This window comes from Lampris incognitus, chromosome 3 (genome assembly GCF_029633865.1).
Source record: "Lampris incognitus isolate fLamInc1 chromosome 3, fLamInc1.hap2, whole genome shotgun sequence".
In the NCBI taxonomy this organism is placed as follows: Eukaryota; Metazoa; Chordata; class Actinopteri; order Lampriformes; family Lampridae; genus Lampris; species Lampris incognitus.
Genome location: NC_079213.1, coordinates 74,203,634 through 74,221,000, shown reverse-complemented (window position 1 = coordinate 74,221,000; position 17,367 = coordinate 74,203,634). Strand labels below are relative to the sequence as shown.

The 17,367-nt window shown below is 39.1% G+C and overlaps 1 protein-coding gene across 1 annotated transcript; it reads left to right on the top strand.

The window, feature by feature from the left end:
- The first annotated feature begins 837 nt into the window (after window positions 1-837).
- Window positions 838-17,367, top strand: brdt (bromodomain, testis-specific). Its single transcript, XM_056277408.1, has 12 exons — window positions 838-1,020; window positions 3,759-3,896; window positions 4,196-4,340; window positions 4,697-4,818; window positions 5,308-5,661; window positions 5,802-5,930; window positions 6,061-6,258; window positions 6,346-6,521; window positions 6,644-6,927; window positions 7,039-7,149; window positions 7,234-7,362; window positions 17,204-17,367. The coding sequence occupies exons 1-12, from the start codon at window positions 838-840 to the stop codon at window positions 17,287-17,289; spliced, it is 2,055 nt and encodes a 684-aa protein (XP_056133383.1). The 3' UTR covers window positions 17,290-17,367.

The window sequence follows — 17,367 nt, the reverse complement described above, 5'->3', positions numbered from 1 at the left end:
TCCGATATATGTGGAGTTGCCAGCCACTTCTTTTCACCTGACAGTGAGGAGTTTCGCCAGGGGCACATAGCATGTGGGAAGATCACGCTATTCCCCCCAGTTCCCCCTCCTCCCCGAACGGGCACCCTGACTGACCAAAGGAGGTGCTAGTGCAGCGACCAGGACACATACCCACATCCAGCTTCCCTCTCACAGACGCAGCCAATTGTGTCCGTAGGTATGGCCGACCAAGCCGGAGGCATCACGGGGATTTGAACCGGGATCCCCGTGTTGGTAGGCAACGGAATAGACTGCTACGCTACCCGGATGCCCCCAAAAAGGAATTTAACACCCATTTCTAAATTTTTCTCTTTTCCTTTGTTGGGTATTATAACGCAGGATAAGCATGTAAATAATCCAGAGCCACCAGCAGCTTGGCTAAATTTGTTGCATGATCAAACTACCTACTAACATCTCTCCTAGACTATTTGATTAAAATATCATATCTGGCTTGACGTCATTCTTGTGCTGGAGAATGACTTTTAAGTTTTTCATATGAAACAGATTCAACTTATTGTATCTTGCGAAACAAAATTGCAACATTTACTTTTACACTTTTTTTAATCAAGTAAGTACACCATCAGCATAGGAAGTTTTTGATTTTTTTCTTAGGCCTCTGTACTGGAAATGTAAATCATAGAACTCTATAGCAGTTTAACACTGAAAATTTTCTCTTTGCTCTTTGTTTAGGAGAACAGTGTTCAATGAGAGCTGATCTACTACAAAGAAAAACTCAATATTTAGTCTCCCCCCCCCCCTTCACTGACTCTGGACAGCGCAATTTCCCATCATATGAAAATGTCTCAGGTGCCCACTGTGAAAAGAAATCCCCCTCCTCCAGAAGTTTCAAATCCCGAAAAGCCTGGACGTTTAACCAATCAGCTGCAGTATCTGGAGAAGGAAGTGGTGAAAGCCTTATGGAAGCATCATTTCTCCTGGCCCTTCCAAAAACCTGTTGATGCAGTGGCACTACATCTGCCAGTAAGTCATAACATTTCAGAACATTTTTGTGATGGCTGATGGGAAATACATTTGTTAAAATGCTACCATGAGGTCTTTATCAAAATGATATGGAGGTGTTACTTCAAAGTACAGATACAGATTGCTTGTTTAATTTAGCTTGGAACTGCTCCACTGAAAATCTGTCACCCCCCCCCCCCCCACACACACACACATACACACACATCTGTCAGACCACTTCTTTATTCAATTCACGGCCTCCTTACTTGAAACATCCTCACATTCCTCCACAAAGGGCCTCCTTCCGCTAAAACATCCGGTCCCTTACACTTTCCCAGCTCTCCAATGGGGACTTGGTTTCCATGCCTCCTCATAATGAATTCTCTTCAATCCCTGTCAACAAGGCTACAGACATACCCTCACTAGCCTCCCCTCTTAACAATCTCTGCCCTCTAGCATCCAAATCTGCTCGTAATGCCCCCCCTAGTCCATGGCTCACTGAGGTCATCAGAGAGCCAAGGGTGGGGCTCAGAGCAGCAGAGAGAAAATGGCATGAAACCAGGGAGTCCACTGACCTCACTGACTATCAGCATCTCCTAGTATCATTCTCCTCCAGCTTAAAAACCGCTAAGACCACTTACTATCAGAACAAGATCTTTGGCGCCACTGATGCTCGAAAAATATTTTTTGCTTTTATCTCACTCCTTAGTCTGCCTCTTCCTCCAATCTGCTCACTCCTGACATGTTCACCTCTTACTTTACTGGTAAGGTTTCTGCCATCAGTAACCAGTTCTCTGAGCCTGACCAACTCTGTCTGCTGCTGCCGGCTAACAGTGCCTCACTCACCTCATTCTCCCTCCTAACCGGGGAGGAAGTCTCCAAGCTTCTGCTGGACTCTCGTCCCACTACCTGTCCGCTGGACCTGATACCATCCAACCTCCTTCAGACCATTTCTCCCCACACTTAACCCCGCAGTCGCACATATCAACTTCTCGCTTACAATGGGTGTGTTCCCCACCACATTTAATCAAGCTCGGGTCACCCTGCTGCTCAAAAAACCTACACTCAACCCAGCCCAGGTTGAAAACTACAGACCATTTCACTCCTACCCTTTCTTTCAAAATACTTGAGTGCATGGTTTTAATCAAGTCTCTGAATTCCTTTCTGAGAACAATCTGTAATGATCCAAATCAGTCTGGCTTTAAGTTGGATCACTCTACCGAGACTGCACTGCTGTTGGTAATAGAGCACTGCGTTTGGCTAGAGTTGCTGGTCAGTCATCAGCTTTATTGCTGCTAGATCTGTCAGCTGCCTTTGACACGGTTAACCACCAAATCCTCCTCTCTACACTCACTGAGCTTGGTATCTCAGGACCTGCCCTCCATTGGTTCATGTCCTACCTCTTGGGGAGATCTTTTAGAGTAGCTTGGAGGGGAGAAGTGTCCAAACCGCATGGTTTATCCACAGGGGTACCTCAAGGGTCAGTGCTCCGTCCCCTTCTCTTCTCAATACATGCCACCTCACTTGTTACAATCATCCACTCCCATGGTTTCTCATACCATTGCTATGCTGACAATACCCAGCTCTTCCTATCATTCCTGCCAGATGACCTCACAGTCTCGGCACAGATATTGTCATACCTTGCTGATATCTCTGCATGGATGAAAGAATGCCACCTTCAGCCCAACCTATCTAAGACTGAGCTCCTTGTCAGCCCAGCCAGTCCATCCTTACAACAACAGATCAATATCCAGCTCGGATCAGCCCAACTCATGCCCACTAAGTCTGACCGAAACCTGGGTGTCATGATTGATAACGAACTAAACTTTAAGGTTCATGTGGCCTCGATTGCTTTGTCATGCTGATTTGCCCTGTATAACATCAAGAAAATTAGCTCCTACCTGTCTGTGTATGTAGCACAACTCCTGGTACAGGCTCTTGTTATATCACGCATTGACTACTGCAACTCCTTACTGGCAGGTCTCCCTGCATGCACTTTCAAACCTCTGTAAAGGATCCAGAATGCAGCAGTGCATCTGGTCTTCAACCAACCCAAAACAGCATATGTCACCCCACTGTTCATATCCCCTCATTGGTTCCCAGTTGCTGCCTGCATCAAATTCAAAACCTTAATGCTCGCTTACAAAACAGCAACTAAAAACGGCTTCCGCCTACCTGAACTCCCTCATTCAGGTCTACACTCAATCCCGTTCACTACGCTCTGTCAATGAAAGGCGCCTGGTACTTCAGCCACAATGGGGCCCTAAGTCACTAGCTACTCTTCTCTTCAGTAGTTCCCCGGTGGTGGAATGAGTTACCAAACTCCATTCGATCTGCTGAGTTCCTCTCCATCTTTAAGAAGACACTAAAGACCCAGCTCTTTCTTGAACACCTCCACACCTGATGGTATTAATTTTTTTTTTAATCGCTTCTATGCACCCTATGCATTGCCTTTGTGCACTGCCTGTTGACACCTATGTCCTATCGGACTTGAACCTAGTTTTGTTTTGGGGTTGTTGTTTTTTTTTGGCACTTACTTGCATTGTCGCCTCCTGACTAGATCCTTGCTTGTGTTGTATTAACTCTCAGATGTGCGTCGCTTTGGATAAAAGTGTTTGCTAAATGAAATTCTAATTCTAATCTTTATAGAGAGAATAGTTAAGTAGCCACTTGCAGCTTGTCTTACTGAAAAACATTGTCTATTCATGCTAATGTCTTTTGAGATTTGACTTTTCCCCTATTGTTTTGTTTTTTCCTAGGATTATTATACCATTATAACCAATCCTATGGATCTAAGCACTATTAAGAAGCGTCTCCACAACAATTATTACTGGACAGCACTCGAATGTTTACAGGACTTTAATGCAATGTTCACAAACTGCTATATGTATAATCGGGTAAGGCGAACTGAATTTCCTCTGTGAGTGATAGATTTAGATAATCTGATTGCTTAAAGCTGATTTTTGATTTCATACAAATGACAGATTTGATTAGTTGGGAATTGACTGCTGTCATTTCCATATTGTTGTTCTATGAACATACAAGTATATTGTAAATCAAATCATCACAAAGAACAATCTATTGCAAAAATATGAGATATTGAGGATTTTCTACAGCATTGTAATATAACATCTGGGGTTAACATAATCGGCTTTGTCTTCCTTTTTCAATTTTGAAACTTTTTTGCCCTCCTCAGCCTGGAGATGACATTGTTTTAATGGCACAAACTTTAGAGAAACTCTTTTTAGAAAAACTGGCCCAAATGCCTCAGGGGGAGTATGAGGTGACAGCAGTGACCATGAAGACTTCAGAGAAAGTCAAGAAAACAAATTCAGGTACAGGTACAGGGTGTACACTAAGTTAACCCAGCAAACCTTGAGTTGAACCCCCCCCCCACACACACACACACACACACACACATTTTTTTAGATATGGTCCCTTGTGAAGTTAATATGTTAACCGGTTTTTTTTCCTTCTTTTTTTTCCCCTTTTTTAAATACCATAGATTTTTACTCTGCACTTTATTTTGCAGTTTGCATGCCATAGTAATCTGCTGTCCATCTTGTTGTTCACAAGGTTCATTGACTTTTAAAGTGATCCCCAAAAGTGACAAATGACATACTTTTATCTAAGCATTTGCACTGCATCTGTTGTAATTCTTATGGACATGATCATATTACCCTCTGCAAAGATGCAGTGAAGCTTAGACCCCACTCCCTTGTGTCAGAAGTTGTTGTCAAACAGACAGTAAAAGTCATCCCTCCTGAGGTGAGCCACTCCATTCCATCTTCCCAGCTCTCCACAGAGATCAATACAACGGTATGTATTGTTGATGTTTTCCACTGAAAATAACTAAAATTGCTTTGAAGGACCACTTCGGCATTGTTTAGCTTTTGTTTTTGACCCCGATTAGAACCAGTGGGGCTTTAAACGTTTAAGATGAATCCAACCGAGATTAGAAGTTTTCTTTCCATAAATTAATGGTTGCACATATAAATATTTCTACTCAAGTAAAATATCCTTTTTAAAAGTTTACTATGCTGTATTGATGTTTAGAAAATTTGTGTAACTTATTCATACAGATTATTGAGGATGTGACTACAAGACTAGTTTTACTTGACACATGACAGCCCATAATAGCTTGCAGCTTTGCCTGGGATATGTTTTCTTGTGAATTTAGACAAGTGACAAGGTAAAGTTAGTTCCTCAATGCATTTTGCTATGCTGCACTTTGGCCTTAATGACACATTTTTTATGCTCAATGCTGTGGTATGTCCTGGTGATTCTAAATTAGTGTTGTTTACTCAGATTAAGAAGGGCAATAAGAGAAAAGTAGACACCACAACTTCAACTGCACCAGCAATCATGAGCTGCAAGTTATCGCCTTGCGGGCAGTTGGAACCTTGTAAAATGATCTCCAGGCGGGGCAGTGGACGACCAGTCAAACAACCCAGGAAAGACGTATCTGATTCTCCCCATTCAGTCAAAAAGAGCAAACTTTCTGAACAGCTCAAATACTGCAATTCAATCCTGAGGGAAATGTTCGCAAAGAGGCACTGTTCATATGCATGGCCTTTCTACACCCCTGTTGATACAGTTGCCTTGGGCTTATATGACTATTATGACATTATCAAGCAGCCAATGGATCTAAGTACAATAAGGGTGAGATGATTATAATATCTAGCTTAATTTTATCAACTTTGTGCTAAATTTTAGATTAAGTGATAATATTGATATTGATACTGTTATACTGCCTCCACACCTGTTTTCAATAACATGACACTTTTAATTCTCTTCTAAAGAAAAAAATGGATCAGCGAAAGTATATGAATGCTCAAGAGTTTGCTGGTGATGTCAGATTGATGTTTAACAACTGCTTTAAATATAATCCACCTTCCCATGAAGTAGTCATTTTGGCAAGAAAGCTTCAGGTATACTTGCCTCTAGACTGCACCCAAGTAAACAGACATGCATAAAGCATGTTCATGAACAGTAATGATTAGGTAAGTGTCATAAGTGGCAAATGAATATTAATAATGAAACATTTGTTTGAATCTCTAGGATGTTTTTGAGGCACGATATGTGAAAATTCCAAAAGAACGAGAAAGTCACCCCCTTCCTGTCAACAGAGTTGATGCAGGCAAAGGAGTCTGTTCTGAGAATTCCTCAAACACAAGTAGCAACAGCGAGAGCTCTTCAGAGTCAGAGAGTTCAGATGAAGAGGACAGGTCCATGAAGCTGGCTAATCTTAAAGAGCAGGTTAGTATATACATAGCCATTGAAGTTAAAATCTGTTTTGAGGTTAATCATTTTAGAGCTCATCTCATTTAATGTTTGGCTTTTTAGTTTAAGTTGGTTCATCATCAACTGCAGAGACTCACTCGGGAGACCCTACTGAAACCAAAGAAGAAACAGAAGTCTAAGAAGGACAAAAGGCACAAAGAAAAAGAAAGCCTAATGAAAAAGCATAACTCCTCAAAAAACAAGTCCGAATTACAGAGCAATGTCAAAGGAGGTAGTCTGTACGTAAGATCCACTTCATCATTAATCAACTTACATTTTCAGCTTTGTAAGTTTCATTGAACAATATTACACTTGTGCCAAGGCTGATGTGAGATCTTCATTTGCACATCTGCAGGCATAGAATGAGAAATAATATCCAAGGAGTGCCTTCTGAATTTGAGGATCAGGTGTTGACAGTTCCAATGTCCTACTTCGAGAAAAGGCAGTTGAGTCTTGACATAAACAAGCTACCTGATAACAAAATTGGCACATTGATGAGCATTATTCAGAATGGGGAGCCCACTTTGAAACAATCCAATCAAAAGAAGATTGAGATTAATATTGAAACACTGAAGCCTTCTACATTAAGGACCCTGCAGGGTTTTGTCATGAAATGTCTGAGGAAATGCCCCAAAAATGCCCCCCGTAAGTTCACCCCCACCTGCTCTCTCTTCTGAAGTCTTCCCCTCTTGGTGAAACATGTATTTTGCAAAAAGGGCAGAGTGTTGTTATTTCCATGTTTCTGCTGTTCCTTAGAGAGAAAGTTGGTGAAATCCAAAGGAGAGAAGTGGTCTGAGAAACTAAAGGACAGGGGAAGTTCTCAGGTTGTTGGCAAAGAGCAGACTGGGGTTAAGAAAAAGACAAAAGGTAAGCACTGACTTTCTTAACTAGTGTGATTGCATTGCCCCTATGAGACATTCTGTTTAAGTTTGTTCCCCCCATGTCTAACAGGTGAATCTATGGCTTCCCAAGACCTAGGTCAGCCATCACGCCTTAGTGATAATAGCAGCTCTTCCTCCAGCTATGACAGCAGCAGTAGTAGTGATTGTAGCACTTCTGATAGCAGTGACTCTGAATCAGGTTAGCCGCTCTCTTCAGCACTCTGCCCTCACCTACGACTCCACGCCCCAACTTCAACTCTTTTAACACTAGAACGACCGGGATTTCACTCCTGCCTAAAACGACCATGGGCAGTCAAACTGACGCCAGTTTTTAAACTCTATATTCTGTCAAGATAAATACCCAATTGTGATATTAATGCATTGCATATTGTAGCGAATTCGGGGGGCAATCCGGGAACCGCCGCAGCTGGGATGCGAACCGAGATCTCCCGCACTGCGGGCAACAACGTTAACCAGTCAACTAAAGGGTCTGACCTGTTAGTCGTTAGTTATCCGTGCACATTACAATATGTTAGTATGTCTGTTGGGAAATGACTGACACCAAAATTAACATTTTAACAACTATAATACTATTTTTAGACAACTTAAACTTCAGAGAGACATGGCTGAACTTGAATAGCAAAATTGAAAAAGTGAAAATATTACTTGAAAAACAAAACGGAAAACACATATTGCTAATCTAACAAATCTAAAAATACCTGTAAGAACTGAAAGTAACAACTGAAACAGTCTCAAACAATGATGGAACTTAAAAACTGCTAAAACGACCATGGGCAGTCAAAATGACCTCTGGTTTTTAAACTCTATATTCTGTCAAGATAAACACCCAATTGAGATATTAATGCATTGCATATGTTAGAATGTCTGTTAAGAAATGACTGACACCAAAATTAACATTTTGACAACTATTTTTAAAACAATTTAAAATCGCCGCTGTCCAATGCTTGTAAATACTGCAATGCCTCAGTGGTATTCATGGTGCATCTGAAACGGCGGCTGTGCCCAGACATGTTGGAAACAATACCTGAAAAACAAAATGGAAAACACATAATGCTAATCTAACAAATGTCACAAGGCCTATAAAACGTGAAATTTAAGATAAGAACTGAACGTTGCCAAGGAAATAACGTGAACAACACTTTTAACTTTTTTTGTGCAATTGATCTAAAACTTCATTTCAGTGCAAATATATACAATTTTAGGAGCATTCAGGGAGCGGCAGGTCAGTACCTTTTTTTTTCCACAATTAAACTTTGAAAATCCAAAACGGTCAAAATGACTGCCTTGGTCATTCTAGCAGTTTTTATAGTTCCAGTTGTTGTTTTGGACTGTTTCAATAGTTATTTTCAGTTCTTTTTTTACATTTCACGTTTTAAAGGCCTTGTTAGGTTTGTTAGATTAGCAATATGTGTTTTCCGTTTCGTTTTTCAAGTAATATTTTCACTTTTTCAATTTTGCTATTCAAGTTCGACCATGTCTCTCTGAAGTGAAAATTGTTTAAAAATAGTATTACAGTTGTTAAAATGTTAATTTCAGTGTTAGTCGTTTCCTAACAGACACACTAACATATGCAGTGCATTAATATCTCAATTGAGTATTTATCTTGAACTCAGAATATAGAGTTTAAAAACTGGCGTCATTTTGACTGCCCATGGACGTTTTAGGTAGATCTTATAACTTTTTTTGTGCAATTGATCTAAAACTCATTTTAATGCAGATATATTCAATTTTAGGAGCATTCAAAGTGTGGCAGGTCTGTGTCTTTTTTTTTCTTCACTAAGTTGTTAAACTTTGAAAATCCAAAACCGTCAAAATTATGCCCTTGGTTGTTCTAGTATAAAAGATGATAAGCTATAGCACCTGGACACTTTATTGCTGAAGTTCGTACCTTTTTTCACTAAATGGCAAACCTAATACTTGAGAAGTCGTTTAAAAGTAACTAAACCCTAGACCGTTTCAGTGAGTTTGCTGATATCTACAGGTTAAAGCTATCAAAAAGTTAACAGTGTGCCATTCTGGTCTTAATACTCTATGGTGTAAGCATAGCAGGATAAACACAGCTGCAGCTAATAAAATTAATAATGGGTCCATTCAATTTAGGTGTGCCAAAGATCCAGCACTGACTGTACTATTGACAACACTGGACAACGAAGATTTGCTTCCTGAACACTTTTGGGTGTATTTTATGGATTTTGGGCTGCTGATCACAAAAATCACCTTGGAATTTTCCTATCACATACCGTTTTGTAGATATAACCTGTTTTTGTGATTTCCTGTCATATTTTAAGTCTACCTGTATATTGCCCACAAAGCAAGCTGTTTTGGTCAGTCCAAGCATGCTTGGGCATGCACTCAGTTTAGGTGCTATACAAACATTGTCTTGGGCATGCTTCGTCAGGTTAGATGCTGGCAGACAGGCTATAAAAGCTGCTCACATTTACAGATGCTGTTTCGACATATGTTTATGTAAATGTTCTTCAGACAATAGCATAGTGAGTTTACTTAATAGGATTTATTTTCTTCAGGAAGATTTAAAACAGCAGAAATGTCTTGTCAATGTTGCAACAGCTGCAATATATTTTATTAATCTGTGACGAGTATACGCTTAAGGCTCAAAGACGCTCCATGACAGCACTTATTAAGAAAGCCTATGAGCTCTACTTTGGATGTAATATTGGTGACCAAGAGAAACTCTGGGCTCCTCACATTTGCTGTGCAACGTGCAGTCAACCTGAGAGCTTGGCTCAGAGGTACTCGGAAGTCGATGCCATTTGCAGTCCCAATGATATGGCAAGAACAGAAGGATCACATGACTGACAGACTTCTGTCTGACCAATGTACCTGGCTTCTTTACTAAAAATAAGAAATCAATTGAATACCCCAATCTGCCTTCAGCCGTGAGACCAGTGCCTCATGATGACAGTTTGCCAGTACCGAAGCCACCAGAGACATGGAGCCTAGATGAGGCAGATGAAGATGCCACAACGCATGAACCAGATGTGGAAAACGACACTGATCCAGATGTTGAACCCTTTATGCCTGGTTATCCTCATCTGGTAACACAGCCAGAATTAAATGACCTAGTCAGGGACTTAGATTTGTCAAAAGCTAAAGCAGAACTACTTGGTTCAAGGTTGCAAGGATGGGGTTTGCTGTCACCAGGTACAAAAATTTCTGTCTTTCGGAACTGTCAAGAACATTTGACAAACTTCTTTATGCAGGTTGACAACCTCTGTTTCTGCACTGACATTAATGGATTGTTAATGGCTTTGGGTTGTGTGCATGACCCACAACAATAGTGTCTTTTTATAGATAACTCAAAGTTAAGCCTGACAGCTGTCCTGTTAGACAATGGCAATGTCCACCCTTCAGTACCTTTTGACTATGCAGTACACATGAAAGAAACCTACGATGACATGGAACTGTTGTTGAAACACATACGGTACAACAACTACAACTGGAACATATGTGGTGATCTATAAGTATTGGCACTGCTACTAGGAATGCAACTCGGATATACAAAGTACTGTTGTTTCCTTTGTGAATGGGATAGCTGTGCTCAAGAGTCACATACATTAAAAAGAACTGGCTGGGGGTCCGCGGTGGTGTAGCGGTCTAAGCATCGGCTTTGTGTCGATGCAGTTGCCGACTGGGGACTGGGGTTCGCGCCCCGGTCTCGTCAGATCCGACTATGGCCGGACTCGATGAAGCAGCAATCATTGGCAACGCTGTCTTCGGGAGGGGGGTGGAGTCGGCTTGTGTTCGTCACGTGAATGCGTCTCTGTGTGTGTCGGAAAAAACATTGGTTCGGCCTGGAGTCGCCTTGTCACGAAAGTGGGGAGGTGGTCTCCTTTGAGACTGCCGGCCGGAGAGATGCAGTTGGCGAACGCATGCAGTATGAGGGTGGATGTTTGAATTAAAATAGGGATCGATTGGCCACTAAATTGGGAGAAAAAAGGGAAAAATCAGAAATAAATTTATATAAAAAAAAAAGAACTGGCTGCTCTGTAAGCATTTCGTTCCAGGGCAGAGAATTGTGGCACATAAAGATATTTCTACCTCCTCTTCATATAAAACTCAGATCGATTAACAATTTTGTGAAAGCAATGAACAAAGAAGGTGACGGATTTTGCCATTTGAGACATATGTTTCCGAGAATAACTGATGCCAAGAATGAAGGAAGGTATTTTTGTTGGTCCACAAATCAGACTGATCATCAATGACAGGGAGTTAGAAGATCTGCTAGTGGGGCCAGAGAAAATAGCATGAACATGATACGTGATACAGCAGATCTGAAGTTAATTTTGTGTTCAGCTTGCCAATGTCTATCATAAGCCTTTTTTTTTTTCAGGAAGCAAAAAGTTGGGGGAAAAGTTTTGTCCAGTGCAGTTGTTGGTGCTCTCTCTGTCTATTAATGCTGATAGGTGTGCTGGTACACCTAAATCAGATAGACCCATTATTAATTTAATTAGCTAAAGCTGTTTTTTATCCTGTTGTGCTTACATCACAGAGTACCAAGACCACCCTGGTATGTTTTTAAACCTTTCGATATCTAGTCAGCAAACTCAATAAAATGGTCTAGGTTGAGTTACTCTGCTAGTTTAGTTACTCTGGGTGTTGTTTCATTATTCCATGCATGTTTTTCACATCCTTTCTGCACTGAGGAGATGCACAAACCTTTTAATGGAGATATGTCAGATCATTGGAAGGACATTTTTGGTAATACTATCAGTTGTACTTTTCCATTAATTATATGGGTAACTTGAAATATTTTCAATTTGGAAGGCCAATCATTGGCAATAGATACAGGATGCATAGACTTAACAGGAAATTTTAGATATATAAATGTTTATATTTTCAAAACTTCTGTTAAAAAAATTGGACATGTCTTAAATCGGTATTAAATCATCTGCACTATTTTGTTGAGCATTCATTAGATGAAATCATCCCCTCATCAGTGCCTTATCCATTCCTTTCATTATACGATGAAAGCTGACCCTCACATCAAATGTCTGGTGGCCCTGTGATGGCCTGGCAGTCTGTCCAGGGTGTCTCCCCACCTGCCGCCCAATTACTGCTGGGATAGGCTCCAGCATCCCCGCAACCCGAAGAGCAGGATAAGCAGTTTGGATAATGGATGGGATGGATGGATGATCTACATAATTTCTAATGCTTAACTTTAAGCTGTTCAAATCACATAGAGAAGTGTGACAGCTACACATCTAGTTGCTTTGGTTATATGGAGACATTTTTTTTTAGTTCAACTTGTTCCAAGAAAAACTTTTAGTCTTAGATAGCTATAGTTTCAAATACACTACCTACTACAACAAAACCAGCAACATGCCCGGGGGCATGGCCAAGAGAAACGGTGTGGGTAATGGCAACGACATGAGTAAAGGCAATGACGATCAGTTAAAGGAACAATTCAAAGCATTAAGCGATAGGTTTTCAGCTGCTATGAAAATGATCGATGAACAACAACAGGAAATGGAGCAATTGTTTTAGCTGATCAAAGACCAACAGGGCAAACAAACCCTTCCTGAGGACATGATGATGGAATTTAAAGCCCTAAGGGAGCTGAGCAATGTGGGGGATGATAAAACTTTCCTTCTAGATGACCGCATGGATGACATGGAACAATATACAAGGATGAGTGACATTGTCTGTGATTTGGAGGTTAAATGGCAGTACGCCACGGTACTGAGACCCGATCGATACGGCAGAGAACTCAACGAACATGAAGTGATCTCCGTGGAGAACCAGATGACCACTTTTCTGCAAGACAAGAGAATTGTGGTAGAAAATAATAACATCAAAGCATGTCACCCTCTCCCTAGGAAAAACCGTAAGGATAAATCAGCCATAATAATCGGCATTGCAAACAGAAAACACAAGTTTGCACTTCTTTGTGCAACCTTGCACTACAAGGTTGCACAAAGAAGACTTTTGAAAAGCACGAGCATTTTCTTAAACGAGCATGTGACAAAAGAAATACAGAAATTGCCAGAAAAGCTCGACATCTAAAAACTATGGGAAAGGTACAAGATACATGGACTGCAAACTGTAAAGTCTTCATAAAGCTAAAAGGATCCCCAGAGGAGGCAAAAGTGCTGGTCGTCAGAGATGAGAAGGATCTTGAAAATTTTCAGTGAGTACTAAACAACACAACAGGGTTCAACACACCAATCAATAAAACATGCAACGTAAAATATTATACACAACCATGACAAGACCAGACAGTAGTCTTTCATGTCCAGCATGAGACACTGATGCTCTGCTAACAGCAAGGATTAGAGAACATGGAAAAAAAGGAATTAAAGACGTTCAGATATTTTGAACACAAATCACAGGATATGGAAAATGGTATCGACCCAGAAAATAATTTCTTCAACAACTGTCTATACTACACTGATGATGATTTTAACATGATGGTCAACTCGGATCATAAAATTTCAATTATCCACATGAACAGCAGAAGCCTTTAAGCCAACTTTCAAAAATCAGAGAATATCTAAGTCACTTGAAGAATCCACTCAACATAATGGCTATATCTGAAACATGGATTAGCCCTGAGAAAGGTGTTGATTGAGTTAGCTGGATACGAATTGTTAACAACAAGGGGAACAAAATTGGAGGTGGGGTTGCTTTGTATGTGAGCAACAGCCTCAATTCCAAGGCGGTAGAAGTTATGTCAACAGCTGTTGATGTGCTGGAATGTATCACAATGGAAATCTGTATGGGGAGAAAAAAAGAAAGTAATTGTAAGTGGTATATACAGATTACTGGGATCAAATATTGACATATTTAATGACTGGATAGAAGAAACCTTCAAAATCAACACAAAAGAATGTTCATATGTGGGGGGTTTCAATATAGGCCTGTTAAATCCAAATAAGCACAATAAGACTGAAGAGTTCATTAATACAATGTATAGTTTGGGTTTATGATACTAAAATCACTAAACTTAGCAGAATTGCACCACACTGTGCCACCTTAATAGACAATATATTCACAAACATTATAGAAAGCAACACCGAGCAGGCTTTTGATAAATTACATCAGTAACCATCTACCAGTTTTTACAGTCTACGACTATAATTTTAGGAAGAACAAAATTCCCAACAACATTAAATATATGAGTAAGCAGACTGGAATATAGTATACAAAGAAAAAGACATTGACAAAGCTTATGATTAATTCCCAAATATATTTCAATCCTTATATGATGAAAATTGCCCAATAGAATAATTAAACAGTAAACCGAAACATAAAGATAGTCCATGGCTCACAAAGGGACTACGTAACACTTGTCATAAAAAATAAGCTTTATAAAGAATTCATAAAGCACAGTACCATTGAAGCAGAAATAAAATACAAAAAAATATAAAAACAAGCTAACTAACATTATGAGGATATGCAAAAATGAATTCTACAACAAAAAATTAGAGACCAATTAAAAACAACACCAAATGTATATGGAATGTGTTGAATGGTATTATAATGGATCTAGAAGCCCAAGCTACCCTCAGTACTTTATAGGTAATAATAAGACTATAAATAACATGGAAGACGTGGTCAGTGGCTTCAACAGAGTCTTTGTAAATGTGGGCCAAAACTGGCAGAAAAAAACCAATGACACACAAACAATCACAGAGGGGAATGATAGTGATTATGGGGGACAGAAATCCAAGTTCCTTTTTTCTTAGAGTAGAGGAAAGGCAAAATGAAAATCGCAGAAGTCATACCCTTCTATAAAACCGGAGCTAGACACCAATTTACAAACTACAGACCAATTTCATTATTATCATAACTCTCCAAAATACTAGAAAAACTAGTTGCTGTTATACTAGACAAATTCATTGAGAAGCACAATCTGCTGACCGATTGCCAATATGGCTTTCGACCAAACAGATTGACATCTCTGACGCTCCTTGAATTAATGGAAGAAATAACTAATTGCATAGACCAAAAAAGTTTGCTGTGGGAATATTTATAGATCTAAAAAAAATCTTTTGACACTATTGATCACAATAGATTAATAGACAAATTGAAAAGGTATGGTATCAGAGGGGTGGTGCAGAATTGGCTAAGAAGCTATTTAAGTAACAGGCAGTAGTTTGTAAAGATACATGAACATGTCATGCATGGATATTACTTTTGGTGTACCCCAGGGGTCGGTTTTACGTCCAAAACTGTTCATTCTGTACTTAAATGATATATGCAAGATATCAAAAATATTGAAATTTGTTTTATTTGTGGATGACACAAATATATTTTGTTCTGGTGAGAATTTACAGCAGCTTTTGGAGGTGACCACAATAGATATGGAAAAATTAAAACGATGGTTTGACAAAAACAAATTATCCTTAAATCTGTACAAAAAACATTTTTTTGCTTGGAAATTATAAAATAAACACCAAAGTAAAGGTAGTGACTGACGATGTCCAAGTAGAAAGAGTATCTGAAAATACATTTCTAGGTGTGATATTAGCCCACAAAATCTGCTGGAAACCTCACAGAACATATGTGCGAGCAAAGAGCATCGCAGTCATCAGAAAAGCAAGTCACATTCTGGATTATAAATCATTGCGCACTCTATTCATTTATTTTACCATATCTGATCTATTGTGTGGAGGTATGGGGTAACACCTAAAAAACCAACCTACAACCGTAATGTATACTACAAAAAGAGCCATAAGGATAGTTAATAATGTAGGATATTGTGAACACACCAACAAGCTATTTTTAAAGTCAAGTGCCTTGAAGTTAAGGGATTTAGTAGAATTTAACACAGCACAAATAATTTTCAAAGCAAGAAACAATCTACTACCGAGTAATATACAAAACATATTCTCAGAGAAGTCAAGTCAATTCTATTTGTATAGCCCAATATCACAAATTACAAATTTGCCTCAAGGGTCTTTACAGCAACACAACATCTTGTGAGCAACAGAGGCAGGCTCTCTCTCCCAAGATGGACAACGTGCAATGAATGTTGTGTTTACACAATTTACAGAATACAACATTAAAAGAGGATAATGGAGTTATGTGGAATTATTAAATGTATGAAGAATATGATGAGCAGGATGCCAAGCAGTGTCCAGGTGCCACCATCTGAACCAAGAAAGGGAATATAATTTGAGAGGGAAATTAAACTTCAAGAAATTATGTGTTGGTACAACTTTGAAAAGCATGGACATTTCAGTCTTTGGGTTAAATTTGTGGAAGAGTGAGCATGGAACTCAAAGTACAAACATTATGCAATTCAAGAAGTACAAGGGACTGATTGTCAAGAGATATTGGGATGACGAAGAGTTGTGTTACGTTTTCTTTATCTCTAAACATTTCTTATTGCAATTTTTTTTGCCCATTTTTCTTTTTCCTCTTATTCACAGTAGCTGAGTTTGTATTGTGCAGCATAACTTGCATTGAATTTGAACTATACATACAGTGCAGTGGGAATTGAGTTTGAAATGTATAGTAGCTGAATTAACATAAGAGTCGGTGAGAAGGGGTAGGAAAAAATAAGTGTATACTTCCTCCTACTCCTTTTCCAACATGTAACAAATAATCTGATGCATACAGAAGTCTGTTCGCTGAGTTTGATGTGTGGATTTGTTGATCACTCCAGATTATTGGCAGTGGCTTATCTGTTATATCCTGCTTATTTACATGTTCAAAATAATCATTCAATCATTCATTAAAACATTTTGACAGTTGGTCTACTTTTAATAAGTGATATTATTTTAGTACTAGTGTATGTTTATTTCCATGTAATTTATAATAGTGTTTACAAATGCAATTGTATTTTGGGTTGTGGTGTGAAATTAATTGTTCAAAATAAGTGTATTGGGAGTTTATTTTTGTCTCAATTGACATAATTTAACTTGCAATACAATATTATTTGTCCTAAACTATTAAAAAGAAACTTATCAAGTGTTTAAATATGTTTTATTGTTTTTAAAGTCAAACTATCAGTTATCCTTAATAGTCTGAAAATTATTGTGCATGTCTTTCAGTGCCAAAAACAAAGATGCAGAAAAATGAAGACATTTGCCGGAAGGCTAAATTTCAGGTAAAAACAGTCATGACTTGCTTTCTGTAACCAAAAGCTAGTCATGGCAAGATACCTATGATGATTTCAATGAAATGTAAGAATGTAACTTGTCCATCAAGTCAAAGG

Excerpts from the sequence above, each read along its gene's own strand:
- brdt (XM_056277408.1), top strand. The coding sequence starts at position 838 with ATGTCTCAGGTGCCCACTGTGAAAAGAAATCCCCCTCCTCCAGAAGTT. Across the intron at positions 5,662-5,801 it reads TGGATCTAAGTACAATAAGG|AAAAAAATGGATCAGCGAAA; the intron begins GTGAGATGATTA and ends TCTCTTCTAAAG. Across the intron at positions 6,259-6,345 it reads TGGCTAATCTTAAAGAGCAG|TTTAAGTTGGTTCATCATCA; the intron begins GTTAGTATATAC and ends TTGGCTTTTTAG.